This window comes from Molothrus aeneus, chromosome 19 (genome assembly GCF_037042795.1).
Source record: "Molothrus aeneus isolate 106 chromosome 19, BPBGC_Maene_1.0, whole genome shotgun sequence".
Classification (NCBI taxonomy): Eukaryota; Metazoa; Chordata; class Aves; order Passeriformes; family Icteridae; genus Molothrus; species Molothrus aeneus.
In genome coordinates this window covers 1,924,509-1,951,490 of record NC_089664.1, presented here as the reverse complement: position 1 = coordinate 1,951,490, position 26,982 = coordinate 1,924,509, and the positions used below count along the sequence as shown (strand labels likewise).

At 53.4% G+C, this 26,982-nt stretch overlaps 1 protein-coding gene across 3 annotated transcripts; it reads right to left on the bottom strand.

The window, feature by feature from the left end:
• Positions 1-222: 222 nt before the first annotated feature.
• On the bottom strand, positions 223-26,423 carry LOC136564670 (glutamine synthetase). 3 transcript variants are annotated; one of them, XM_066562872.1, is made up of 7 exons: positions 26,405-26,423; positions 7,674-7,849; positions 6,935-7,096; positions 5,179-5,325; positions 4,210-4,337; positions 3,000-3,199; positions 223-2,347 (listed from the first exon to the last, which is right to left on the bottom strand). In XM_066562872.1, the coding sequence occupies exons 2-7, from the start codon at positions 7,837-7,839 to the stop codon at positions 2,026-2,028; spliced, it is 1,125 nt and encodes a 374-aa protein (XP_066418969.1). In that variant the 5' UTR covers positions 7,840-7,849; positions 26,405-26,423; the 3' UTR covers positions 223-2,025. The 3 variants fall into 3 exon arrangements, with proteins under 3 accessions (XP_066418969.1, XP_066418968.1, XP_066418967.1); XM_066562871.1 differs by lacking the exon at positions 26,405-26,423 and adding an exon at positions 8,000-8,018; XM_066562870.1 differs by lacking the exon at positions 26,405-26,423 and having other exon boundaries at positions 7,674-7,878.
• Positions 26,424-26,982: the final 559 nt, after the last annotated feature.

Here is a 26,982-nt window from a genome sequence, read left to right as displayed (position 1 = left end):
CTGGAGAGGATGGTGCTTGGTTGCAGGGGAAGCCCAGGGTGAGAGCCAGAGACACAAATGTCTGGATGTCCCACAGTGCTGTGTCCAGCCACAGACGTTCCCATGCTGGAAATGTGAACTCACATGATTCCCAAACTTGACAGTGTCTGTACAGCAGCATGATGAAAGCTAAAGTACTTCAGCCACTGGTACAGCCAGGGAAGCAAACAGGAGTCTCCCCACTCCAGATTTAGCTCTTTATTGATTTTCCAGCTGCATCCATCAGTCATTGTCCCAGTGCTCAAATTACCCATTAGAGATACCATAGAAATGAGAGGAAAACAAGACAGGCTTGTGGTTTTGATGAAAAATGATAAAAATCCCAAACAACAACTTCTGGAAGGAAAACCCTTCCTTTTTAGGGTGGGGACTGGGTTACATTTATTCTTGAACAGCTCAGAGGCACTGAGGGCTCCTGGCTGCTTGTGATCTGGGGCTTGACCATCTCCCATGGCCCTCATTCCCTGTGCCACTGGCAGCACTGTGCCCTGCAGGAGGGACTCAGGAGCCTCCCTCCAGCCCAGCTTGTCACCTGTGTCAGATTCAAGGATAAACATAAATCCAGTTTCAAAATCCACATGACTGCACTGGATGTCCTCTGTCCATGCTGCTGCTTCCTCTCACCTACAGTGACTCCCTGCTGGTGACTGCAGCTGGGTCACATCCTGCAGGTGGCCTGACCTGTCTGAGATGTCCCTGGCATTAGGGGGATGTCCCCTGTGCTTGTATCCATCACCCCACAGCTGCATTGCAGAGGGACCCCAGGGTCTGGGACTGGAGATGCTGTTAACATCCCACCTACATGGAAATGCCCTTCCTGGGGGTTTTACTACATGAATTTCATAGGGTGTGGATGAATGGCTTCAAACTGAAGGAGAGGAGGTTTAGATGAGATATTAGAAAGAAATCCTTCCCTGTGAGGGTGGGGAAGCCCTGGCACAGGGTGCCCAGAGCAGCTGTGGCTGCCCCTGGGTCCCTGGAAGTGTCCAAGGCCAGGCTGGACAGGGCTGGGAGCACCTGGGACAGTGGGAGGTGTCTCTGCCCATGGCAGGGAATGGACCTGGATGGGCTTTAAGGTCCCTTCCAACCCAAACCCTCCTGTGATTCTACCAATAAATCCATGTCCTCCACCTTGTGAAGAGACTCCAACCCAAGGAGCTGCACCGTGACCCTGTGGCTCACCAAGGCAGCAGAGGGGAAGTCCCCAGGGTCCCCTGCTGCACACAGAGGTGTCCCCAGAGGGGAGGGCTGTGCTGGCTGTGCCCGGGCCGGGCTGGCTGTGCTGACTCAGCAGCACACACCCTGTGTAAACGCCCGCCAGCTGCTGCTCCGGCCGCTGTTTGCTCAGCCCACACTGCTCTGTTTGCCTTTGGGATCACGATGGAAGGAGATGGCCTTTGGTCCAGAACATGAGGCAAGGCAGCTCCAGGCACCTGCCTCAAGGATCCTCCAGCATCTCTGCTCCTCCTGCTCCTGTCCAGGCACTCAGTAGCTGCAACCCACCAACACCACCCAAATTAAAAATTCCACAGAGCTCTAGGAGTTACAGGAAAATGCATTCGCCACAGCATAACCCAGCTGCCACGCAGCCAGGAAAATTATTTATTATCATTTCCTTGCAACAAAGATATGGGGAAAAAAAAAAGCACCCACCCTCCACAGGTGCAAACAGCAGCAGCTGCAGCATCCACATTGGAATCTATGTACATCACAGTGTAAAGTCCATCAGGGAAAAAAAATTCAATCCAAGTTTTTTTAAAAAAAACCTCATGACCTAAAACCAGGAACCAGAACAAACAAAGTAGTTGAGAAAATAGGTTGGGCCCCTCCCTCTTGCTATAAAATACATATTTCTAAGGCAAAGTTTCACAAGACCAGAAGCGAGGTTCCTAAAGAGTCTGAGCGTGCAGCTGAAGACACCGCACAGGCACAAATCCCACGTGAGAAGCTACTGTAGGCACGAGAACCTCCACCCACCCCGGTGCCTCAGTGCTCAGCGTAGTCCTTGGTCTCCACCCCGGTCTCGTTGAGCACCGTCGTCCTCATGATGGCCTCGGTGACCGCGTAGGGGTCGCAGTTGGCCGCCGGCCGCCGGTCCTCGAAGTAGCCGTAGCCGTCCTGGCCGACCTGGCGCGGGATGCGGATGCTGGCGCCTCGGTTGGCCACGCCGGCCGAGAACTCGAAGATGTTGGAGGTCTCGTGGTGGCCGGTGAGGCGCCGGGAGTTGTCCCTGCCGCCCCGCGGGTCGTACACGCAGATGTGGTAATCGTGCCGCTTGCTCAGCTTCTCGATGGCGGCTTCGATGTGCCTGTGGGAGAGCACAGGGGGTTCAGCAGGTCCATTTGGGGGGTGTCACCCCCTCCTCCTGTGCAGGGACAAGGACAGCACAGGGGATCCCTCATGTAATCAGCTGCTCTTAAAATAATGAGCTGGGATATCCCCAGCCCTGCCTGGTGCAGCCACACAGGTAGGGAGATGCTTCCATATGGCCCAGGACAACCCCAAGCTCCCAGGTGTCACAGACATCTTTTATGAAAAATCCTTTCCTTAGGATTTTTCCTCCTGAGAAGCTAAGAGGCCTCAGGAACAAAATGTAACCAATGGTTATCTGCTGCTGTGGAATGCAACAGGTGCATCTGGGATTGGGCTCATGTGGTTGTTTCTCATTAATGGCCAATCACAGACTGTCTGTCCAAGACAGAAGCTTTTGTTATCATTCCTTCCTATTCTAGTCTTAGCTAGCCTTCTGATGAAATCCTTTCTTCTATTCTTTTAGTATAGTTTTAATATAATATATATCATAAAATAATAAATCAGCCTTCTGAAACATGGAGTCAGATCCTCATCTCTTCCCTCATCCTCGGACCCCTGTGAACACAGTCACACCCAAGCACATCCCAGGGAGCCCCCAAGGACTCACTTGAGTCCTGAGACTCCCCTTGAGACCCCCCAGGACTCACTTGAGACCCCCCTCTCTGCGCATCTCCTCGGTGCTGTAGTTGGTGTGACACCCGGCGCCGTTCCAGTTGCCGGTCATCGGTTTGGGGTCCAGAGTGGCCACAACCCCAAAGTCCTCACAGACACGGTGCAGGATGAACCGAGCCATCCACAGGTGATCCCCCATCTCAATGCCTTCACACGGGCCCACCTGGAATTCCCACTGCAAAGGGGAGCAGATGAACAGGTAAGGATGGGCACATGGGCACCTCCACATCCCTGCCACTCTCAGCCTGGACTGTGGCTAAATGTTGCCCTTGGGAATCAGCAACAAGGATGGGGAGCATTGAGGCAAGCAACAGGACAACTTTGGCATGCAAAAAAATGGGAAGAAACTGCTCATTGCTATGTAGAGCAAATCAGAAGGGTTTTTAATCAAAACAGAGATAAATAAACACCACATCTGACTGAGGCTGGAGCTGTGTGAGCAAGACCCCCAGCCCACACTGCAAACAGGGCAGAGGATTAACGAGGAGCCTGTTAGTCCTTCCCAGGGCTGCTCCCTGCCTGGCTGGAGCCAGGGTTGCACCACCCACGGTTACTAAGCACAGAGTGACGTCTTTGTGGCTGCTGGCGTGGAAGAGCCTGAGCCCAGGATGTGGAAGGCAGCCAAGAAGGACCCTGAAGAATTTGGGGCAAACAGTGGGGTGGGTAAAAGTCCTGCCTCGGCTCCACTGCTGCTAAGCCCCTGCTTATCACTGCCACATCAGCAGCAGGACAGTCAGTGGCTGCAGGTCCCAGTCAGTCTGGCCACCTGCCTAATGCAATCAGGGGCTCCCTGCTGCTCACTCCCAGATAAACCCAAATCCTCCCAGCTGCTCCCCAAGGCCATGTCCCACCCGAGCTGCCTGGTTCCCAGTTCCAGAACAGGGCTCAGACCCCATCACTCCACATGGTGCTCCTGCAGCCCATCCCAGCTCCCATGGGGAGTTCCCAGCTCTGCTCTGGCAGCCAGAGCTCAGCCTGAGCTGTGCAAGGAGCTTGGGGTGAGTTAGGAGAAAATCAAATGCACATTTCCATTCCAGCAGTGCAACTGCTCCCCCCTAAGCAAAACCAGTGTGAGCAGTCCCTGGATTCAGAGTTCCAGAGGAGCTGGGAGTTGCTGGGTTATTCCAGCCTCACAATATCGTATCCATCACTGGGAATGAGCTGCCTGGGGCCATCCACACCTACCTGGGAGGGCATCACCTCGGCATTGGTGCCACAGATCTTCACCCCCGCATAGAGACAGGCCTTGTAGTGGGACTCCACGATATCACGCCCGTACACCTTATCTGCTCCAACCCCGCAGTAATAGGGGCCTGGAAAGAACAAGGAGTCACCACCCAAGGAAAACTTCGGGGAGCCACAACAGCTCTGTAACATAATCCCACTCTCCCAGATACCTGCTGCCATGGGCAGGGGATTTATGGGAATTAAAATGATGTTTCTCTCCACAGGACATCAAGCCACCGACCCCAGCTCCAGGATTAGCAGCGTGAGCAGTTCATCTGTGCAACCTCAGCCTTATCTGGGCAGTTCCATAGTACTTGTAACACATCAGCTGGGAGGTGGCCTCGAGATAAGCAAAGTTTGGTCTGCCCCGGGGCACCTCCCTCACCCTCTGAGCACATCAAGCTTCCGAGATTGTTCTGACAACAGCTGGCATTGTTCACAGCTAGAAAATCCAATTCGCTGGGGTTTGATATCTTCCTCATTCAAGCAGGTAAGGCAAAGATCTTCTCCCGCCTGGGGGAAGGGAGATGTTGCAAGCAGCCGGTCCACACAAAAATCAGCTTGGGAAACCTCTGGCTCTGTCCCAGGAGGCAGCTGAGGAGCCGGCTCGCTGCTGCAGGAGGGCACAACGCACCATGCCAAGCCCTTTCCTCAACAGCCAAGGGGAGGAGGTTTTTCCAGCCCAGTTCTCCAGCCCTTGCCAAACAAGTCGTGCAGCTGAGCTGTTTGTGCAAGCAGGGTCCGGCGGGATGGCTCACGTGAGCCACGGGGCACCAGGTGCTCCCGGCAAACAGCCCCTGCCTGGGGTCACCCCTGACGGCAGAGCTGCACCGGGGCTGGGGATGGCCTCACTGCCCCCTCCCAGCACCCCACAAGCAGCAGGGTGGGGGCTGAGGGGGGATTTTGGGCTGGATTTTTGGCTCTTACCCTGCGGGCCGGGGAAGCCGTTGTCGGGCCAGCCGTAGGGGTGGCCGTTGATGCCCAGCAGGGTGTACTCCTGCTCCATCCCGAACCAGGGCCGGCTGTCCTTCACCAGGTCCATGACTTTCTTGCACGTGTGCCTCAGGTTGGTCTCTGGGGGCAGACAGGTCTGGGTTAGAGCTGTGCTGTGACCCAGCACCCACCGCCCTCTGCTCCATCCCACCCTGAGACTGAGGCTCCACCACTGCCAAGGGTTTCCCACAGAAGCCTTAAGGAAATCACGAGTGAATCCCCCTTCCTGCTCATCAAATTCCTCCTCACAGTTACTCCATCACCGGAGCATCAGGCCACAGGTCAAGAGGGTTTAATTATCCTGTTCTCCAAACCACTGCTGATGGTCCATCCTCCTCCTCTTACTCACTGAGAGACAAGGAGCCTTACCCCAGCCCCATCCTACAGGCATTCAGCAGACCTGGGAACAGGGGCTTCCATCACTCCTTCACCCCCATCCTCTTTCTACCAGCCTCATCTTAATTATCCTTATCTTTCTGCAGCTCCATGGTTTTGGTTAGCATCCAGACTGGCTGGCCCTGCCTTGGCCTTTCGAGGTGCTCAAGGCATCTGGGGCTTTGCCAGGAAAACACAGATAGCAGAGAACTGTCCAGACATGAACGAGCCAGGCAAGGGGAATGAGATCTTGGACCAAGACATCAGCGAAAAAGGCTGAAAAACTGCTGTGACACGGATAGGCAGGCTCCAGGCTGCACATTCTGCCCTAACTTGCAATAAAAACCCAGAGCAGCTACAACAGAGCGTGGGGTTGGAGGGAAGCAGTGGCAGATGGGGAGCAAGGCTAGGAGAATTTCTTCTCCTGAGCCCACAGAACCTTTAAGGTCCATGGAAACCCACCCTGGGGAGGGCTGGAGGGTGCACCCCTCTCACCATCGGGGCTCTGGGCTGAGCTCTGTGTGCCCCGGGAGCCCCAGGATCGGGGGCTCTCTTTACCAACTCCTCCAGTGGAGGAGCTGCCGGGCAGGAATCTCAACCAAGACACTTCCCCCACCCTGTCTGGAGGCTGCTGGAAGAGGAATCAGCCCCGTCTTTCACCATCCCTGCCCGCTGCTCTCCCGGCAGAGCTGCATCACCCGCAGATGCCCTCTCCCTCCCCCGCACACCCAGCGGGGCTCAGCCCTGCTTCAGTGGCAAATATCCGGTGTTTGCCGGCAAATAACCCCTCCAGGAGCCCCTCGGCGCGTCCCTGCAAAGAGGCTCCTTTTCCTGTGTCTGGGGCTTTATCACAGGGACAAGACGGACCGCAGGCTCCTGCGAGCGCAGCCTCGGCGATAAGCGCGAGAGCCTCCCGTTCTGTTTGCTAAAGGTCACTGTGAGCGAGCACTCGCCGGCTCAGCATCTTCTCCTTCCTTTTCTGCAGCCTCCCACCAGCGAGAAGAGCCACCACAACCCGGGCACGTCAGAACCCCGCACTTGCAGCTCCCGCTCCCCCCGGGGCTGGGCGAGCTCGGGCTCAAGAGGCGGGAGACGCCTTTGGTGAACTCCACGTCTCGCTGCTCTTCTCCTCGCCCCGTGCCACTAAAACAGGTTCCTGCAAACAACCACCGCCACCAGCGCTTGGATTTCGGAGCCTCGGGCCAAGTGCTCGGCGCTCAGCTGTGCCCCAGGGCCGGCGGTCCCGAGCAGGGGCCCTGGGGAGGTGGCACCCTAAATAATAAGGGGGTGACCCTCGGGAGTTCGGGGTGCTCACCTGCGGGTTTCCTGTTGTACTTCAGCACTTCGCAGAGCACCAGCTTGTTGGGGTCCAGGCAAAAAGGGTCCCTGAACATGCAGACAGGCACCAGGAACATGTCACTGTTGGAGCCCTCTGCCTGTGCCGTGCTGGAGCCATCGAAATTCCACTCGGGGACATCTGCGGGGCAGGAGGGGGAAGGAGGTGGGAGTGAGGTTGGGAAAAGGCCCACATATGGATTGTGCCAAGTGCTAGTGGCTCAGATCCAGGATGGAGCCCCCAAGGGGTGCCGAGTTCCATGGGATGGATGTCAGCCACAAAGGTTTTCTTGCACATCCCCGGAGCCCCTCGGTGCTCCCTGAGCATCAGCGTGTTCAGCCCACCCCAGCACCACCAGGCACGGGCAGGATCAGTCTCAGCCACTCCACCTATCTCTGCCAAAGCCCATCCAGATGCCGACAGGTCTCCATGCCTGTTTGCCTGGAGGAAAGGGGCGAGGAGCTCATCTTCCCCTTCCCACCCAGCACTAATAGCAGAGATTAGCGGATTAAGCAAACCGCAGGGACGCAGGTTGGATATTCACCCTGCTCCTGGTACAACCCCACCAGACAGCTGCAACAGGTACCACTGGTGCCATACGACCAGGGAGAGCCCGTCCCAGCTCCCACCCCCCCAAGCACTGCAGAACTTTTCCCAGGTGATGTTCAGGGCCCTCCACCACACCACCCACCACCCGAGGGACGAGCAGCCGCGTTACCTTCGATGCTCTTGGGCTCCTTATCGAGGGTCCTGCTCTTGCAGCGCACGCCCTCGCCGCTGCCGTCGATCCAGACGTAGGTGACCTGGACCCTCCCATCCTGGGGCAGCCTCATGTACTGCTCCCGCACCAGCTTGTTCAGCCTGGAGCTGTGCGACACCGACATGGCGACGGCCCTGCGGGGGCGCACAGGTGAGTGCCACATCACCCCCGGCCCATCTCCCCAGGGCTATGTTACAAACCAAGCTCCCAGCCCATAGCGAGCCACCCCGGCTCCCCCCGGCTGCCTCCCCCGGCGGGATTCGAACCCGTGACCCCGCGCTCACCGGCCCCAGCGCTGCCCGCGCCCGCTCCGCCCGCGCTTTAAAGGCGGCCGCGGTCCGGGGGCGGCGCGGAGGCGGCTCCGCCCCGGGGCGGCAGCGCCGGGCCCCGGCCCCCACCTCCGGGACACCCACTGAGGACGTTTAGTATCGTTTTCTTTTCTTATTAAAATATTACTTATTAAAAACAACAGGTATCTCACGGCTAAAGCATCGCTTTTTTGTTTAAAGTAGTGAGTTATTGGCTAAATAACTTTTTATTTAAAGAAACAGGTGTTACTCATTGAAAATGTTATTCACTACCTCCGGTTCCCTCTCTGCGTGTGTCATCCGTTTTCGCCCCTTGTTTGTGTAGGGTTGCCCTCGTACACGCGTGCAGGTGTTTTTCTCCCAGCGCTGCTAAATTGCTGCCGGGGGGGAACTGGGGAGGCTGCTGGGTTGTGCTCCCCCAGCACCCCAAAACCTGGCTGGGACCATGTGGATGTGTGATGGAACGCATCTGGGTGCCTGGATGGTCCTGGGGACATCAATGGCAACGAGATCCCTGGGACAGGGACACCCAGATTCCCGGCACAGGGGCAGCCCAATCCATGGGGACGGGAACAGCCAGATCCCTGGGACAGGGGCAGCCAAATTCCTGAGGACGCGGGCAGCTCAGTCCCTGGGGACAGGGACAGCCCAGTCCATGGGGACAGGGACAGCCAGATTCCCGGCACAGGGGCAGCCCAATCCATGGGGACAGGGACAGCCAGATTCCCGGCACAGGGGCAGCCCAATCCATGGGGACAGGGACAGCCAGCTTCCCCCTACCATTACGTCTCTCCCCCCATCCTGCCCTGGCCACCCCAAGAACGACCCCTTCCCACCCAGCTTCAGCTCCCCCGTGGCTGCAGGGCTGGGTTGGCCCCCAAGGCATTCCTTGGAAAAGACGGGAGGAAAGGCTGAGAGCTGCTGGGAAAACACCGCAATCTCCTACTTCAGCCCTTCCCATCTATAAACCGCCGAGTTAAAGCACAATTTTTAAGCACCAGAGCGTAGCAGAGTCTCTTTAAACCCCCAAACTATCCACGCTCAGCACAGGCTCTGCCGTGATTTACAGTCAGCTAAAAATCCTCAGCCAACAGGTGTGAATTTGAGTCGATTATTTCAATACAGCAGCAATTTCCAGCTATTGAGCCGAACGCAGATCCAATTAGGTGAATTAAACGCATCGCTGCCTTCCCAGTTTTCCATAGATCCTGCGTGAGAGGCTCCCACGTGTCGGGGCAGACAGACCCCAAACGTGCCAGGGCACAGCCAACATGGGCACAGCCAACATGGGCTCAACCAACGTGGGCACAGCCCGTGCCGGCGCCTCCGGGGCTTATCTCAAATACTCCAGGATTTCTTTCTGGGAGGAGGGCAAGATTCCAAACAAACCCCCCAAGCAAACCCGGCGGGCTGAGCGCGCTTCGACTCCCCAGCCTCGGGTTTCAAGCAGTTTTCCGATGTTACAAAAGGAGAACAGGCTTTAAGGCATGACTGGGCTCTAAAGCAGTCGGGTTTTTGCTAATTCCCCCGGTTCTTAAGACAGCCTCATGTTTGTGGCTGCCTGACTCACCGCCAGGAATGCTTTTGCTGCAAAACACCAGGGCAGCTAAAAAAAACCTGCTTCACGGTTGATTGCCCCCCACAGGACATCTCCTCCCCGGGCACTGACCCAAGACATCAGCTCTGTTTTTCTTCTGAAGGTGTTTTGGTCCCGCAGGCAGATAAAGAATCGGGAAGAAACCTGAAGGCACTTGGGATTGCACAAGAACCAGGAAATGAGATTGGCAGCGGCAGAAGCAAAACTCAATTAGCAATTTGGGTGACCGGGCGGTGACATCAGTGGCAGCGGGCTGCGGGCGGGCCAGACGTCACCCACCCCACAGCTCGTGGGTGCTGCCCGAGCAGAGCGCCTGGGAAGGAGCTTGTGTCCTTCCCAGGGCACACGGGCATGTGCCCAGGGTCCCGGAGCCCTGCAGGTCTGCCCCGTGTCCTTGGCCCTGCCCCGGTGGCATTCAGGGTCTCCTGCAACTGCAGATGGGGTGCAGCTCGAAAGCAGCCGCCTCCCTCTGCGGGGTATTTTAGGGACACATCCACGAATGTGGCTGCAAAGCTCAGCATTTCCTCATTCTTGTTTGGAAATCGTCCCAGGGCGGGAGGAAATGCACCCCTGGCTGTGCAGCCCTTTCCCGGAGGCGTTGCAACACCGAGCAACAACGAGCAGCACCGAGCCGGGGAGGAGCCAGCGGCTCCGCCGGGTCCTCGGCTCCTGTCCCATCCCCATCTCCACCTCCATCCCCATCTCCATCTCCATCTCCATCTCCATCTCCATCTCCATCTCCATCTCCATCTCCATCTCCATCTCCATCTCCATCTCCATCTCCATCCCGCCTGGGGAGCTGGAGCCCCCGGGACCGGCCTCAGGGCTGGAGAAGCAGCGGCTGATGCTGAGCAGAGAGCTCAGAGATGGATCTGCTTCCCTTGGGAAGGAAGGCAAACCCCACCGAGGGACGGGAACTGCATCCTCCAGAGCCAGCAGGAGCAGCAGGGGTGTGCTCAGTGTGATAGGAGGGTTCTGCCGAGCCCCTGCACCTTCCTGACTCAGCTGGGTGGGGGAGAGGCTCATTTTATCCCTCTGGCTTCCCTCCTGGATGTGCCCACCTGGGCAGAAACCCAGGGAGAAATGGAACAAAATCCAGGCTGAGTTAACCCAGTAACCTGGATTGGGAAGCTCCTCTGTGAGCAGCTGGAATCACTGAGCACCAAAACACCCAAAAGGGGAAGACAGAACAAACACCAATAATCCCTCACCTGGTCCCAGGAGGGCAAACACAGTGAGTTTGTGATGTTTGGGACAGCAGCAGCCTGTGGGGGCACAGGAGTGGAATCACAGAATTCCTAAGGGTGGAAAAGGTCACTGAGCCGAGCTGTTACCCAGCACTGCCAAGGTCCCCAAGTGCTACGGTGCCATCCCTGCCCAAACACCACCCCCGAGGCAGCTCACCAAATATACACAATGATTTCACACCAAAAAGGATTTTGGCAAGCAGGAAAAAACATTTCTGCCGTGTAAGGTTGGGCACCTGCTCAGTCAGTTTTTCCTGGGATCAAGCCTCATCTCCCCAAACCTAATTCAGCCATTTCCATAGCAACAACCCTGTTACACCAACAACAGCAGCGCCATTCACTCCTGGCTCCCGAGGCTCTGCAGTGACATTTCCCCCAAACAAGCCCCGGCTCTGCAATCAGCGGGCTCCTGCCTGCTCCCCTCCTCGCCAGGTACAGTAAATATTAACCACCAGCAGGCTCCCAGAATCAGCCACCGGCCCAAGGTCGGAGCCAGGGCAGCAAAGGGAGCAGGGGTGTCCTTGGAGAAGTAAAAGGTCACAGATTAAATCTCCTGAGGACTTTGTGAAGCCCGTTCAGAGCTGCAGCAGAGGGGTTCCCCCACATGGAGCACAGCAGGGAGAGAAACTGATTCTGCTGTGCTGCTCCAGCCGGGACCAACCATCCACCATCACCTGTGGTGCCATCTGGAATGTCACCCCCGTGCCCACAGGGATGCAGAATGCAGCAGGGCTGATCCCCTTCCCGGTGTCTTTTTTTGGATCAGTCTGGAGACCCAGCCTAGTTAGACCTGGCCAAGCACTAAATTCTTCCTCCAGTTTTTATCTCTCTGACTTCGAGAGATACACTGCATTTATCAAACTGAAAAGAACCTTTCCTCAGGGGTGCATAATCCTTTCTGCTCCTTGCCTTATAATAAACTAGATTTATCCCTAACCTTCTCTTCTGTATAGCATTTTGCAGACCTACTACATGTAGGTTTTTAACCAAATTTGCAAAGATCCTGCTTTCCAATTTTCTCCAGAAAGCACTCCTAATGCTTTAAGGAAGTTGCTTCCTACATTTCCTTCTTGTACAGTTTTATCAGCCTGAGCATTTTCCAGCCTTGCCAAAATGCACCAAAGATATTTCTTGCTTTGATAGGATAGTAGTAAATCATTAAGACATTTCTCAGATTGAAAATCTTCAGTAACACAATATGTTTTACCACGAAGGGGTTAAACACGGGCTAATTTACTTCCTGGGCTGGCTTTTTGCACCTTCCCCTGGTGCTGCAGCAGAAGGCTGCACCCAGAGGGCTGGGTCTTGGCTATCAGATCCCTCCATCCACTTGTCCAAGAAGATCCCTGGGCACAAAGCAGGGATTTGGGGATGGAGAATTTGGGTTTTACTCTAAATCACCCTCCAGGGTTCAGGACGCTGCTCAGAACTGAGGGAATTCCTCCCTGGTTGTTGAACCCCCACAGCACCTCCCAGAGCCCTGGAGCCCCCGCGGAGAGCATTCCCCCTCCCCGGGATCGGTGGGACCAGCCCGGGCTGGTTCTTGTCCTGCCAAACAGTTCTGTGGGGAGATTAGAGGGAAGGCAAAGAGCAGCATCGGCAGGAGGAGCCCGGCACAAAAACACCATAAAGGGATTAGAGGGGCTGGGGGGGAATTCTGCTGCGTGCACGGTGCTGGGACAGGGGGGGATTCCTGCAGCTGGGGGACCCCGGGGGGCTGGGGGAAGGTGCTGCCCCAGCAGGGCTGGGGTGGGGCAGGGATGGGATGGGATGGGATGGGATGGGATGGGATGGGATGGGATGGGATGGGATGGGATGGGGCAGGGGATGGGGTGGAGCAGGGAATGGGATGGGGCAGGAGGTGGGATGGGGCAGGGATGGGATGGGGCACAGATGGGGCAGGGGCTGGGAATGTCCAGGGGGTGGCCAAGGTGGGTCAGAGCCACTCAGAGGGGTCCAGCAGAGACCACCCAGTGCCAGGGGGGCTGTGCTGGTATCCCCCTGTCCCCAGTCCCAACCACTTCTACAGTTTCCTGCAAAAGTGCTGAACTAACAGTTTTCCTTTACAATTAAAACACATTTAGGGAACAGCAAATCTGCTCAGAGTTGCACCCAAATTGCTTTGCCTTCATTCAAATAGTGCTGCTACACCTTTTTCTGTGCACACACATATAAATACATATATATGTGACATTTAAATACATATTATGGTGTATAAATACATATACATATGGCATATAAATACATATATATGAATATAAGTACACATATATGACATAAATACGTATATATATGACATATAAATACATATATGGCATATAAATACATATACATATGACAAATACATATACATATGGCATATAAATACATATATATGACCTATAAATACATATATATGATGTATAAATACATATATATATGACATTTAAATACATATATATGGCATATAAATACATATACATAAGACAAATACATATACATTACATATAAATATATATATGATGTATAAATACATATATATGACATTTAAACACATATATATGATGTATAAATACATATATATGGCATATAAATACACATCTATATGACACATAAATACATATATATATGCACATACACATCATAGTTTATGTCATATTTGAATATGCCTGGGAAAGCCACAGTCCCAGCCCAAGCAGCACCCAGCACCACCCCTGTAAAGCTGAAATCCTTCAACCCAGGCAGGGTTGGAGCCCTCCTGCCCTGCAGCCTCAGGTCTGTGTGAGCTCCAGAGCAGGCCAGGCTCCCTCCAGCACAGAGCTGCTTTAGGGCTGTTTGCAGAAAGCTCTTATAAATCATTTTCACAGACTCACGGAACCAGTGAGGTTGGAAAAGACTCTGAGCCTCCTTTTCTCCAGGCTGAACATTTTGGGGGTTATTTTCAGCTTCGAGGGTGTGTGTACATTTGTAAGGGTGAGGCTTTTCTGCTTCAAGGCAGCAGAAAGGGCTCAGCAGAGCTGCCCTGAGCTGCCCTCAGACAGAATAAACCCCAAAGAGCTTCCCCCTGACAGGCTTCCATCTGAATTTACTCTGTAATCCTGCGACAGTCACTTCAGGCTGCAGGAAAAAAAACTGGGGGGAAAGGAGAGGGCACGTGGCACACGCCTGACCCCAGGAAACCTCCAGGGAGGTGCCAGGGACAACCTCCAGCCAAAGAGCTGATTGCCAGGGCAGGAAAAGCAGCACAGGAACACAAAACCCATTGGGTAGGTGAGCAGCTGGGCTGAATTTCACCCAAACCCCTCCCTGGGATCACCCACAGCCAGGCAGGACAAGCAGGGCACAAAGCAGGGCACAAAGCAGGCACAAAGCTCCCAGGGCAGCCAAAGGGACCCATTTCCCTGGGATCTCTGCAGAGGAGGCCCCAGCTGGCTCTGACTCACAGGGGGAGCTCCCTTCCTTCTCATCTCTTCAGAGACAGAAACCATGAGCTGGAGCTCCCCACACTGGAGCAGCAGCTCTGTCCCAGGGGCTCCCACCCAGCTCTGGGCTTCAGGGAGAGGACAAGTGACAGAAGGAGAGGAAAGTTGCACAAGGGAGGTTGAGGTTGGATATTAAGAAAAAAAATAATGTAAAAGCTTGGAAAGCACTGGCACAGGCGGCCCCAGGAGCTGATGGAGTCACCCATCCCTGGAAGTGCCCACAGAAATGTGAGAATCTGCTCTGGAGGCTTAGTGGTGAGCAGTGCTGGTGCTGGGCTCACAGTTGGACTTGATGATCTTAAAGGTCTTTTCCAGCCCGAATGATTCCATAATTCTGTGATTGCTGCCCTGTGACATCCTTCCCCAGGCTCCAGCCAGAACCCTGGGATGCAAATTTTAACCAGCAGCATTTATTTCAGCAAAACTGAATATCAAAAATCTCAGTGCACCAAAGCTCCCACAGCAGCAGAGTGCCCAGAGCAGAGTCTAAACAAGCAGTGAGCCACCAAAAAGATCAACTCCTTTTAAAGTAAATACAATTATCAGCAACTGGTGCACTGGGGCAGCCACAGCCTCCTTGCCCAGCTGGTTTCCCAGCCTGTATCCTGTTTGGCAACCCCATTTTGCAGCCTTACACAAATGCAAAGCTTTTTCACTTCCCTCCCTGCCCACACTGAGCCTGGCTGCTGCCAGCAGGGCCTCCAGGCCAGCCCCACTGTGTTTGTCCCAGTCATGAGGGGATTTTTCTGAAGAAAACAGGAGGAGGCTCCTCGCTGGTGGTTTTTGTTTTCTCAGTGCTTACCCAAACCCTGTGCTTTCCTCAGCAATGTCATCTCCTTGCAATCACATGATTTCAGGAGCTGGGACTTTTAAAGGGTCAAAAAGTGAATTAAGCACTTTTAAGGCAACTTTAGAGCTTGCAGGGTTTGGCCTTTGCTACACAGAACAAGGCTGCCCTGAGGAGGGGCCCTGTCTGAGGCCTGGGTGGGTATTTGGGGGGGAAAATGTTTGTTTTCTAGGGAAAATCACCTTGCTGCCAGCTTACTACAGGCCTCTTCCCAAAGCAAAGGTAAATTCTGGCAGATTTCTGCAGAGCAAAGCAGCCAGAGGTGCTTCAGCACTCAGGGCTTGAACCTCAGGGGCTGTAACTCAATCCAGATCCTACACAGGTAGAACCAGAATCTCCCCTTGATGGGGCTTTAATGTCAATTTAAACCAAACCAGAGCCCTAGAAAATCCCTTGTTCTTGGTGCAAATGCTCTCTAAGCACTTCATTTTGGCCTTGTTTAATTCCTTTTGTGTGTAGATTTGTCCAAAAGGAATTCCTTTTACTCTCCAGCAGGGCATCCCCATCCATGCAGCTCCCCTCCCTTTCCCAGCTGAGATTAAGCTGACCCAGGTTTGTTTTCCTGCCACAGCAGCAGCCATTGCAGAGTTATCTCCCCCTGGATGCTCATCCTGAGCTCCCAGCACGATTCCCTCTGGACAACACCGAGCCCCAAATGCAGCTTCTGCCACTGCCCAAATCCTGGGGTGCTCTCCCAGCACTGACTGGGGTGAGCTGCTGCTGCAGGCCCCCATCCTCATCCTCACCTCATCCTCACCTGCCCCTCCTTTGCTGCCCAGCAAGAGCAGGGACATCACTGACCCTGTGGGTTTACCCTGGCTCAGCAGCCAAACCCAACACCCAGCCCAACCCAGACAGGGGCACTGTGGGGACAGCCCTGCCCTGACACAGCCCCAGCTGGCACAGCTGTGTCCCTCTTGGCCTGGGGACAGCTGTGGTGGCTCCAGCACCCCTGGCCCTGCCCATGGCAGGAGAAGGACACAGCTCCTCATTGAATCAGTAAAGATGTGCTCAGGCTGTCCTGGCTGCAGTGACCAGGCTGGGTGGTGGCAGTGAGGGGACAGAGGGTCCCCACTGCAGCCCCACGTGCAGCCCCAGGCCCTCCTCATCCTCCCAGGGCCAGGCAGGAGGAAGAGGAGGCTGCCCCAGGGGATGGGTGAGGAGCCAACATCCCCCACCCCACAGAGAGGTGCCATGGGCTCCCTGGGGCCACTCCACCCCCAGAACACCACAAACCCAGCCTGCAGGGAGGGGACAGCACTCGGGGCCCCACCCAGAGCCAGAGGAGGTTCCTGGGCCCCCCAAACCCAGTCTGGGGTTTGTGCCACCCATCCCAGCCTGGCAGGGCAGGAACCTCCTCTGGGCAGTGCCCCTGGCTCACACCTGAGCCAGCTTTGGGCAGCAGGGACAGGGATGGGGGGGAGGAAGCAGCAGAGCCGGAGCAGCCCCCTGGGAGAGGCCAGGCAAAGGGGCCAGAACCCAGGGAATTGAGCTGTGCCACCATGGGATCCCCAGGCAGGAATGGCATCCCTCCATCAGCCCCAGTGGCACTGCCCATGGGGTCCTGATGGGGAAGGGACAGCCCTGGCCATCCCCAGGTGCCACCACGCCTGGGCACAGCAGGGAGGAGCCATTCCCAGGCTCTCCCAACCCTGTGGGCAGAAGGGGAGCCCTGGACAGGAACCTGCTCCCGCTCCCTCACCCGGGTGCCACCACTCTGTGGTGTTCACATTCTCTGAACAGAGAGAGACAAAATTCTCTTTCCCAGGATTTTTCCTGGGAAAGGTACTGAGAAACTTCAGAGAACAAAAGAAAACAATTTTCATTTATATTCATTGCTCTTGTTGTTTTACACTTGTGGAAAGCATTATAAGATTGTTTATTCAAAGTGATTTAGTTATTGGGCACTGGTGAAGATTGTTTTGTTTCTCTGGTTAATTAAGTCAAGTTGTCTTAGGTAGTCACAAGTTTTTCTTTAGTATCTTTTGTAGAGTAGAGTAGAGTATCTCTTTAGTATAATTTTAATACAGTATTAGTGTAATCCAGTATAGTTTTAATAAAACAATTGTTCAACTTTCTAAACCATAGACTCAGAGCACACAATTCCCTGCACTGGGGGCCCCCTACAATGATACTGTCAGAAACCACTGCTCACTTTGGAAATTTAAAGAGGTTTATTAAACCTTAACAAAAATACAACAAATGACTACACAAGGAAAAAGCTGCAGCACTGAGAACTGCCCCTCATGGATACCATGAGGCTGGTTCATCTTCAAGATGGATGCTCAGTCTTTTATACCCCTGGGGGTTGCATCAGCCAGCCCTGGCCCCTCCCAAAGTCTGTCAGGCAGCTCTTCTTTGCCATTTATCAGTGGAAACTGCTTTCTTGTAACTTGATTACAGATCAGGTGTTTCCATGCCCACCCCCTGAGCACCCCCAAGCTTTTCCATTCCAGCTGCCCCATGCCAGGGACACCTGTGCAGCTTCTTTGTACCTGTCCTGGACAGCCCAGGCTGTCTGATGGCAACAATACAGGGGGGAAAGGGAACTATGGGGAGAACAGAGGACATCTAAACTACAATAATATAACTGTACATCACTAAAGCTTCTCTTAATATTCACACAATAGTTATCTTTGAATTGTGAGAGCCAATCAGCTCATTTTCCATCTATAACAACACCACTCCCCACCCCTGGTGGCACCACCTGCCTCACCTGGGAGTGGATCTGGAGAAATAACAGAGCCAGGGAGCAGTGCCCATGCTGGGCCTGGGGAGCTCAGCAATGCCCTGGAGCTGCTGCTGGGACAGTGCCAGTCCCCAGGGGCACTGCTGCCTGAGCCCTGTCCCCATCCCTCCCTTCAGGTTTTGGGATTTTTAGTATGTTGTGGATGGAAGCAAGATGGAGGGCACAGGGTGTCATCCTGGGCTGCTTCTTTCTTCTTCTTCTTCATGGGTATGGGTGGCATTTTGTAATTGGGTGGAAAAGTCCACATTGCAGGATTTTGGGGATCAGTTATGGGGTTAAAAAGGGAAATAATCTAGGTGTCAGTTCCTAATTGGATAGTTTAGTTTTAAAACACTTTGTAACAAGAGATTGTTGGCCATTTTTGTGGTGCTTTTCCAGCGTGCTGAGCCTGGTGTGGATAGCGTGCAAAATTCTAGACAAGATAACAATAAACAAGAACCTGAAGACTGAAAAGATCCAGTGCATCTCTCTTTCCTGACACAAAAACACTCCAGGAGGGTCTCCCCCGACAGGGAGGGCTTAGTCAAACTCTTGGAAGTTGGGAAATCAGCAACAGGGGCAACAGGTACCCGACAACTCCCCTCTGCAGAAAGGCAAAACAGCCCCGAGTTTGGCCTTAGCAGGCAGGTCCCAGTGCTCCCAGCAAGGCTCCAGCAGCACCCTGGGGCTGCCAGGGCTGCTCCCAGCTCAGCTGTGGTCACCTCTGTGAGGGGATCAGCACCCTCAGCCCTGAGCAGAGGAGAAACCCCCAGTGCAGCTGCCCCTGCTCGGGATGGGGATGAGCTTCAGCAGAGGGCACAGGGAAAGCCAGGGAATGTGCAGGAGGAAGAGTTTGCAGCTGTAATTTCTGTTGGAACTCTGAGCTCTGGCTGTAGGATCTGCTCCTAATTCCCCACCAGCACCGAGAATCTGGATTAACCAAGGAATGGGCTGGTCATGCTCCTTACAAGCACAAATCCATCTCAGAAAGGCATAAGGAAATCACCTTAAAACACTGCAAGCTCAAAACCATTTTCCTCTAAGTTAATAAGGACCATATTCCCAAAAGTTCCTTTAAACCCAAACATGTCTGGAATGGAAGGATTTTCCTGGAGTTACTGCTCCAGCTGAGGAGAAACAACAGGGTTTGGAGGGTGGTTTGGGGGGAAACTGAGGCACAAGGATGGGCCCTTGCCAGCCAGCTGGAGGAGGTGCAGGAGGAGATAAAGAATGATAAAGTTCTGGAATGGCTGCCCAGGGAGGTGGTGGAGTCCCCATCCCTGGGTGTGTTTAACAAAGCCTGGATGTGGCACTGGGTGCCAGGGTTGAGCTGAGGGGTTGGGGCTGGGTTGGACTCAATGGTCTTGAAGGTCTCTTCCAACCCAGTGATTCTGTGAGACAGCAGGAGTTTCTTTGGCATCCCCTGTGTGACAATCTCACTGGTTTTCTTGGCTCATCATCTTTTAGTTTCCTGGGCTTGGAAAGGCTGGTACCCCCTTGGGGCAGGGAGGTACTGGGCCAAATGAACATTGTGACCTTCTGGGGGTAAACTGAGGTGCAAAGCAGCCACTGATCACCCCATTTCCAGCAGAAATGGATTTGGGATGGTTTTTGCTGGTTTTGGGGCGACTGAGCCCAGCAGGGGCCACAAGTCAGCTCAGCATGGAGCTGAACACAGCCCAGTGGGGCAGATTTCTATGAATAGGGAAGGTTTTAACAGAAACCCATGCCTGGGGCATCCAAAGACACCTTTTCATAGAAATCCATCTGTAAATATTTATCCTGCTCCCAGTTCCATCAGTGAGCTGCCCTGGAGGTGCTGGCAGACTCCAGTGGCCTCATGCCAGGACAGGAGCTTTAAAAATTGCTTTTGTTTGTGCTCAGAGCAGGAAAAGCCACCAAGGTCCTGGCTGGCAGGTCACAGGGGATGTGGCCTTTTCAGTTTCCAGCCTCTGCTTCCTGCAGGTCACCCGGGATGATTGACTGACCTGCAGATTTTCCCACATCAATTTTCCAGCTGGTTGGGGTGCAAAATGACTTTGAAAATGCAGCTCATCCCCTCCAACACTGCAGAACTGATTTGGTGACCTGGAGCCCTGACTCTCGAGGTCTGAGTTATTGGGGCTGGAGAAGCAGGGAGTGAATGGATTGAAAACTGGGGAGTGGTTGGGTGGTGATGGGCGGCACAAAATTTGGTTGGCAGTGGCTGATTCTGTATCCCAGGGATAATCCTGGGAATCCTGGCTCCACTCCTCATTAACGTTTAGTGGTCTGGTTGAGGGGGCAGAATGCCCTTTTGACACTTTTTGCTGTTGGCACCAAACTGGGAGGGATGTGCAATGTGCCAGAGGGACCCGGACAGGCTGGGAAGGGGGAGGCAGAAATTTTATAAAAGCTCAACAGTGAGGAAATAAAAAGTTCTGCTTCAGAGAGGGACCAGGGAAAGGCAGGAAAGAACCTGGGGGTCCTGGAGGACACTGCCCTGAACATGAGTCACCAACAAAGGTGATGATGGCACCCTGAGCTGGCAGGTGCTGCCTGGGGGCCGAGGGAGGTGATGTTCCATCCTTGGAGATGCTCAAAAGCCACTAGACGTGACAATCCTCTCTGGCTGACCCTGCTTGTGCAAGAGTTTGCCCTGGGTGGCCTCATGAGGTCCCTTCCACCTCCACAGCTCTGTGGAGCAGGAATAAAACTTTCCCAAGAGCCCCCAGGCAGGGCAGCATAAAAATAAAATAAAATAAATTTTAAAAATTAAGAAAAAAATTAAGAAAAAAGAAAATAAAATATAAAAAATAAAATAAAAAATAAAATAAAATAAAAAATAAAAAACCAAAATAAACAAAAATAAAAAACCCCAAATTAAAAAAAACCAAATTAAAAAAACCCAAGTTAAAAAAACCCAAGTTAAAAAAATCCAAGTTAAAAAAAAACAAAATTAAAAAAAAACAAGTTAAAAAAAAACAAATTAAAAAACCCCAAAATTAAAAAAAACCCCAAAATTAAAAAAAACCCCAAAATTAAAAAAAACCCCAAAATTAAAAAACCCCAAAATTAAATAAATAAAATAAAAAACAAAACAAAATAAATAAAATGAAAAAATAAAATAAAAATAAATAAAATAAAATAAATCTTTCCCAAGAGCCCCCAGGCAGAGCAGCATCCCGAGGGTGCAGCCAGCCTGGTGTTATATATACACATAATGATAATATACATTATGCTCTTTTCTGATCTAGAGATGGGGCAACTGAGAGGCATTTCTAAGTCAGTATTTCTTACCTCAACGTTTACATACAGATACACACTATATAAACCACCTATCAAACTTTAAAAATGTTCTACAGATTCATTCCCCAGAGCCTGGGGTGGGTTTTGCCAGGGCACATCCATCCCTGGGTGGGTTTTGCCAGGGCACATCCATCCCTGGGTGGGTTTTGCCAGGGCACATCCATCCCTGCTCTGCCGAGCCTCTGCCAGCTCAGCAACAGGAAGCTCCTCTCTAAGTCACCACCTAAAAATGAGGGTAAATGGCCACGGTTCCTGCTGGGCAGGAGCGTCTGGGCTGCCCACGCACCCCAGGCTGGCACCGCTGGCATCCCGCAGCCCGGCTGGGACCGACCCTGAGCATCCCCAGCCCCAGGGCAGCAGCCCAGAGCCTCCTCCCGCAGCGACCGCCGGGCTCTGACATCATGAAAAGCCTCCCAGGGCTCATTATCGGTGTAATATGCAAATAGCTGATGATTCTGGGCAGGAAGGGTTCTGGGAAAGCCAGGGAATGTGCAGGAGGAAGAGTTTGCAGCTGTAATTTCCTGCTGGAACTCTGAGCTCTGGCTGTGGGATCTGCTCCTAATTCCCCACCAGCACTGAGAATCTGGATTAACCAAGGAATGGGCTGGTCATGCTCCTTACAAGCACAAATCCATCTCAGAAAGGCATAAGGAAATCACCTTAAAAATACTACAAGCTCAAAACCATTTTCCTCTAAGAATAAGGACCATATTCCCAAAAGCTCCTTTACACCAAACATATCTGGAATGGAAGGATTTTCCTGGAGTTACTGCTCCAGCTGAGGAGAAACAACAGGGTTTGGAGGGTGCTTGGGGTAGATTTGGGGTTTAAATGTATCCTGAGCTAGCACTGCTTGCAGGACTGTAGATTTGTTTTAATTCCTTGTTCTTTGCCATGCCTGGGAGCAATTCTGGGTTTCAGAGCTGCCTGTCCCAAGGGAATCCCTAAAGGACAGTCAGTTAGGAATCAAATGGTGACTGCTGGCCTGCAGAAGTGTTTAGTACCAAAATCATTAGAGTTATGCTCCCTGGTGGAATAAAAAGGGATTATCCTGGTTCAGTTCCTCCCCATCTCTTGCTCAGATGAATGTTGAAATTTGAGGCTTCATTTGTTTGCTGCCACTTTGGCAAATGGGGCCACAGGGACAGAAACTTTCCCCACAGATATGTACAAATGTCCTCTTATTTATCCATCAATCACTAATCCAAAAGTGTTTCCTCACCTCAGAAAGAGCCCAGACCCAAGGTGCAGCTTGCTGGGGACAGGATTTATCCAACAGGGAACAGCACCTCTGAGCCTGCCAGGTGCATGAGAGACACAAATTCAATTCAGCTTCACAGCAACCCCAGTGAGGCAGGCAGGTGGGGATTAATCAAGGAATTAATTAGTACAGAGAAGCCAAGTTAGAAAACAAATCTGCCATCAGTCACTTCTGCCCTCCACACCAGGCTCCAGGATAATCAGGTTATTTGTGGGGTTACATTAGAGCAGACCCCAAACCCAAAATGGGGCACTGGGAACAAAAACCTTGATGAAAATCCCAACATTGCCCAGCTCCTCTTGGGAGAGGTGGAATTGCTTCCTCCCATCCCCTCACTCACCACAGCATCCACAGAATCCCAGAGCAAAGCCAGGGCTCTGTACCCAGCTCTGCTGGTGCAAAAAGCAAATCCCAGCTGCTCTGTTATCTGCAGGTTCTCCATTGAAAGAGGCAAGGTGGGAAGGGGAAGGATCATTCAGACAGATTTGAGGGGTGGAGAAGTGAAATGTGGACCCTGTGTCATGCTCATGGGTTGAGTTCACAGCAAATCCTAAAAATCAACCCCAATCTCCAAGCTGCTGCCTTGCCTGGGGAGCATTTCCTCTCTCCATCTCCTGCTCTAGTCCTCATTTCACCCCCTTCTCTCCCAGTCTGGGTCCCTACAGCCTGAGCTGCTCTGGGTGGCCCAGGGACAGACTGGGATCTGAATGTGGGGCGCTGGATTCAGAGACTCTCATCCTGGGGGAAGAGAAAAAAACACAAAATATTCATGGGCAGGAGACCCATGGTAATTTTTGCCGGGCTTTCCCATGATTTATGACTTTAATTGGAAATTCTCCCCTTGCATCCAACAAGGTCTGGGTCTTCAGCAGTGTAAAAGTCCCACATGTGGGAGATCCAGCCTCCAGAACAGGCAGGAGAGGTGCCTGCTCAGAGCTTCCCTCCAGCCCAGGGAGTCCCTGCCCACAGGAACCACCCTCAGTGGCACTGGAGGAGAGAGAAACCCAAAGTCCTGCAGTGCTGCTGCCAGGAGCTCTGGCACAGGGCAGGAGGAGGAACCTCGGGGTCTGGATCTCCATCAGGTGCCCCATGAGATCTCCCAGGAGTGCCTGGGATCGCTCCTGGGCCTTTCCCACAGCCCAGTGGGTGTGAAATGGGCCAGCAGAGCTGCTCAGAGCTGCCATCAGCAAACAGAGATCAGGGAGGGCAATGCCAGGGCGAGCACCCCGCTCATGGTGAAGGCAATGGCTCCGTGCCAGAGGGGCCAGGACATGGCCCAGGACCCCCAGGAGGCCACAGCAGACAGGAGGAAGCACCAGGAATGCTTTCATCATCTTTCCAAAGACCCCTGATCCTGAGGATCTGGGGCCAGGTTGGTCACTCTGAGTTCAGCCTGCACAGGACTCTTGGCAGTTGCAGGGGCCAAATCTGGAATTTTGCTTTTCGTGTGCAGATACACAACTGCTGGGAGTCACTGTCAAACCTGCTGTGCTCAGCTGGGCAGCACAGAATGTCCTGAGCTGGGAGGGACCCACCAGGATCATCCAGTCCAGGCCCTGGACTTGTCTCCCACAAACCAAAGGAAAAGGAAACTGAGCTTGTTCTGTACTTGAGAAATCCATGTGAGCTCCTTTTTATCACCCTGGGGTTTGCAAACTGATTGATTCTGAAAGGCTGCACAGTGAAGCACAAAATGAAAAGCCAGGAGAGCACAGAGCTTCTGATTTGAGGAAATATCCACATTTCCAGCTCAGGTTCCAGTTGCAGCATGGATGATGGATAATTCAGCACAACCCTGGCTGATCTCATGGAATCACAGAATGTCCTGAGCTGGGAGGGACCCCAAGGATCATCAAATCCAGCCCCTGTCCCTGCCCAGCCCCCCCAGCAGCCCCAGCCTGGGCATCCCTGGCAGCGCTGCCCAAAGGCTCCTGGAGCTCTGGCAGCCTCGGGGCCGTGCCCATTCCCTGGGCAGCCTGGGCAGTGCCAGCACCCTCTGGGGGAAGAACCTTGCCCTGAGCTCAGCCTGAGCTGCCCTGGCCCAGAGCAGAGATGGGAGCTGCTCCTCCTCTTCCTCTCATGAGGAAATTCCAACTGTGCTGAGTTTCCCTTCAGTGCTCTCAAGTGGCCTCAGCTGCTCCTCACAGAGCTCCCCTCAATGCCCTTCACCACCTCCTTTGGGCACTCTCTGATGGTTCAACATCTTTCTCACAACATTTCAAAATCTTTCCTTTCTCGTGGTGCCCCAAACCGCCCCCAGCACTGGAGGTGAGGCTGCCCCTGCCCAGAGCACAATTGTGCCACAAGGAAGGAGAAAGGGCAGCACAGGAGCTGCACTCACTGCTGAGGGAGGAGGTCAAGGAGCTGATCTTGGCTCCAGAAGTGTCTGCACCACAGCTGGGGGGGCTGGCTGGGGGCTCAGCATCCCCCAGGCTCTCTCTGCACTGAGGACGCTCAGGGTGTGCCAGGCTGGCAGCGGGCAGGGGGTGAGGAGTGAGGCTGGCACTGCTGGCAGGGACCCACTGCCCCTCTTTGGGGGGCAGATTTTCAGCCCAGCTGTGAAACTCCTCCCTGGCCTCTTGGCAGCCTCAGCTTCACCTGTGGCTGGTCCTGAAATCACATTGTGGTTGTGTTTAAGCGCTTGGATTCACAGCCTGGCCCCTGTGCCCACTGTGGCACATCCCAGCACCTCCCAAAATGCTCTGTGGGACTGGGGCTCTCAGCCTGCCCTGTACATCCCCAGAGATGAGGGACACATTCCCAGCCTGAGGGCATCTCACATTGCCCTCAGTGTTTTCAGACACAGGCACCTTTGCTCTCTCCTGGTTTGGGCAGCCAGAGGTACCCAAAATGAACCTGCGCCGTCCTTGTGCTCCTGGTTTTGGTGACAGAATGTGGCTGGGACAGCCCAGGAGGTGCTGAGGACCCCTCTGTCCCCAGCAGGGCTCCTGCAGCCTGGCTGGAGCAGGGGGGCATCTCCTCAGTGCAGCTTTAACCCCACTCTGGTAAATCTGGGATCCCAGAGGCTCAGGGAATGCTGAGTATTATTGCCAAGGACAGTGGCTCCTAACACAGGCAGCCTTTAACCCTTTGTTTTCCTCTGTCTTTCACTGCCCTTCCCAGAAATGAACCTTTCTAAATCAAAGGTTTTTTCACAATATTTTGTTTTCTGGCACCATCATCCACAAAGCTGCAAAACCCCAGCCCACAGCAGAGAGCTGGCAACAAGTGGGTCCTTGCTTTTCTACCCAAAACTGTGACAGCAACCAGCTCAGGGGGACAAAAATCCCCAAATAAAGCCCCATGGGCTTTATCTCCCTCCCACAGCCATAGCCTGGCTTCAATGCCTACTCTGCAGACAGCAACCTTTAATAGATACAATAATTTATTAATACAAGGGGCAGAGGATCTGCACTCTGAGTGAGAGGAAAAATCTTAAGTGGTAAAGTGAAAACACCGAGGAATTACCACAGAATTTGAAATGGGATTTAACTGGTCAAGGCAAAGCAGAAAAAAAAAATATACTTTTTGTTTAACTGGGAGGGGAATCACCAAACCATTAGACACAAACTTGCCTGGAGAGCAGCAGTAGAAATGCCCCTGGACCCCTGGCAGTGCCCCAGGCCAGGTTGGACAGGGCTGTCCCTGCCATGGCAGGGGTGGAACAGGAGCTTTAAGGTCCCTTCCAACCCAAAACAGTCAGGAATTCTATGATTTTATAATCAGAGCTGATCTGGATGTGAAGGGGAGGCATCAGGACCCACACCCAGCCTCCAGCTCTGAGCAGGACAGAGATTTTCCCACTCTTTATGTAAAAACCCCTTCCCCTGTTGCAGCCCTTACAAACCCCAGCAGTGCTGGGGTGACACCATGGAAAGCTTTGCCTTTAGCAATAATTCCTGTCAAGGCAGAATGTGGCTAAAGCACACACAGAGCCCCAGGGGACACTTACCCTGTGCTCCAGGAGGGCCAGGCTGAGGCAGAGCAGCTCCTCAGAGTCCCCAGGCAGGAAGGGATGGGCAGGAGGAGGCTCTGGGGCCCCTGGCTCAGCAGTGGGTGGCAGAGTTCAGCACTCAAACTGCAGGCAGCCAAAGCAGCAGCTGGGTTTTGCTCAAAATGCCCCAAAAGCAGGAGGCTCTGGGCTTGGAGACACCATGAGCTGAGGATGGAGGTGCAGGGGTTGTTTGGCACTGCTGAGAGCAGGGTCCAGGCACAGAGGAAACATCTCAGAGGAGGGCAGAGCTCAGCAGGGCTGGGGTGACATCACTTCCCAAAATGCTGGGGTGACATCAGGTGTGACATCACTTCCCAAAGTGCAGAATTGCTGTTATCTCATTGCAGGGGTTCCATGCTGGTGTCTCCTTATTGCAAAAGTTTCACACCTTCTTGGTGTTTCTTGTGGGGAGCTCCTCAGAGCACTGACTCTTTCTTCTTCACAAAGCAGCCACTGACTCCAGCCCCCTTCTCACCCACCAGCCCACTCTTTTACAGCACTCTTCTTCTCATTGCTTACAGTGTGGCCTGTTAAAG

Bases quoted from the DNA above. Each gene is read 5' to 3' on its own strand.
- LOC136564670 (XM_066562870.1), bottom strand. From the start codon at position 7,878: ATGTGGCACTCACCTGTGCGCCCCCGCAGGGCCGTCGCCATGTCGGTG. The intron at 3,200-4,209 runs GTAGGTGTGGAT...TCCCCTTTGCAG, and splicing joins CCGAGGTGATGCCCTCCCAG to TGGGAATTCCAGGTGGGCCC. The intron at 2,348-2,999 runs GTGAGTCCTGGG...GCTCTCCCACAG, and splicing joins CGCAGAGAGGGGGGTCTCAA to GCACATCGAAGCCGCCATCG.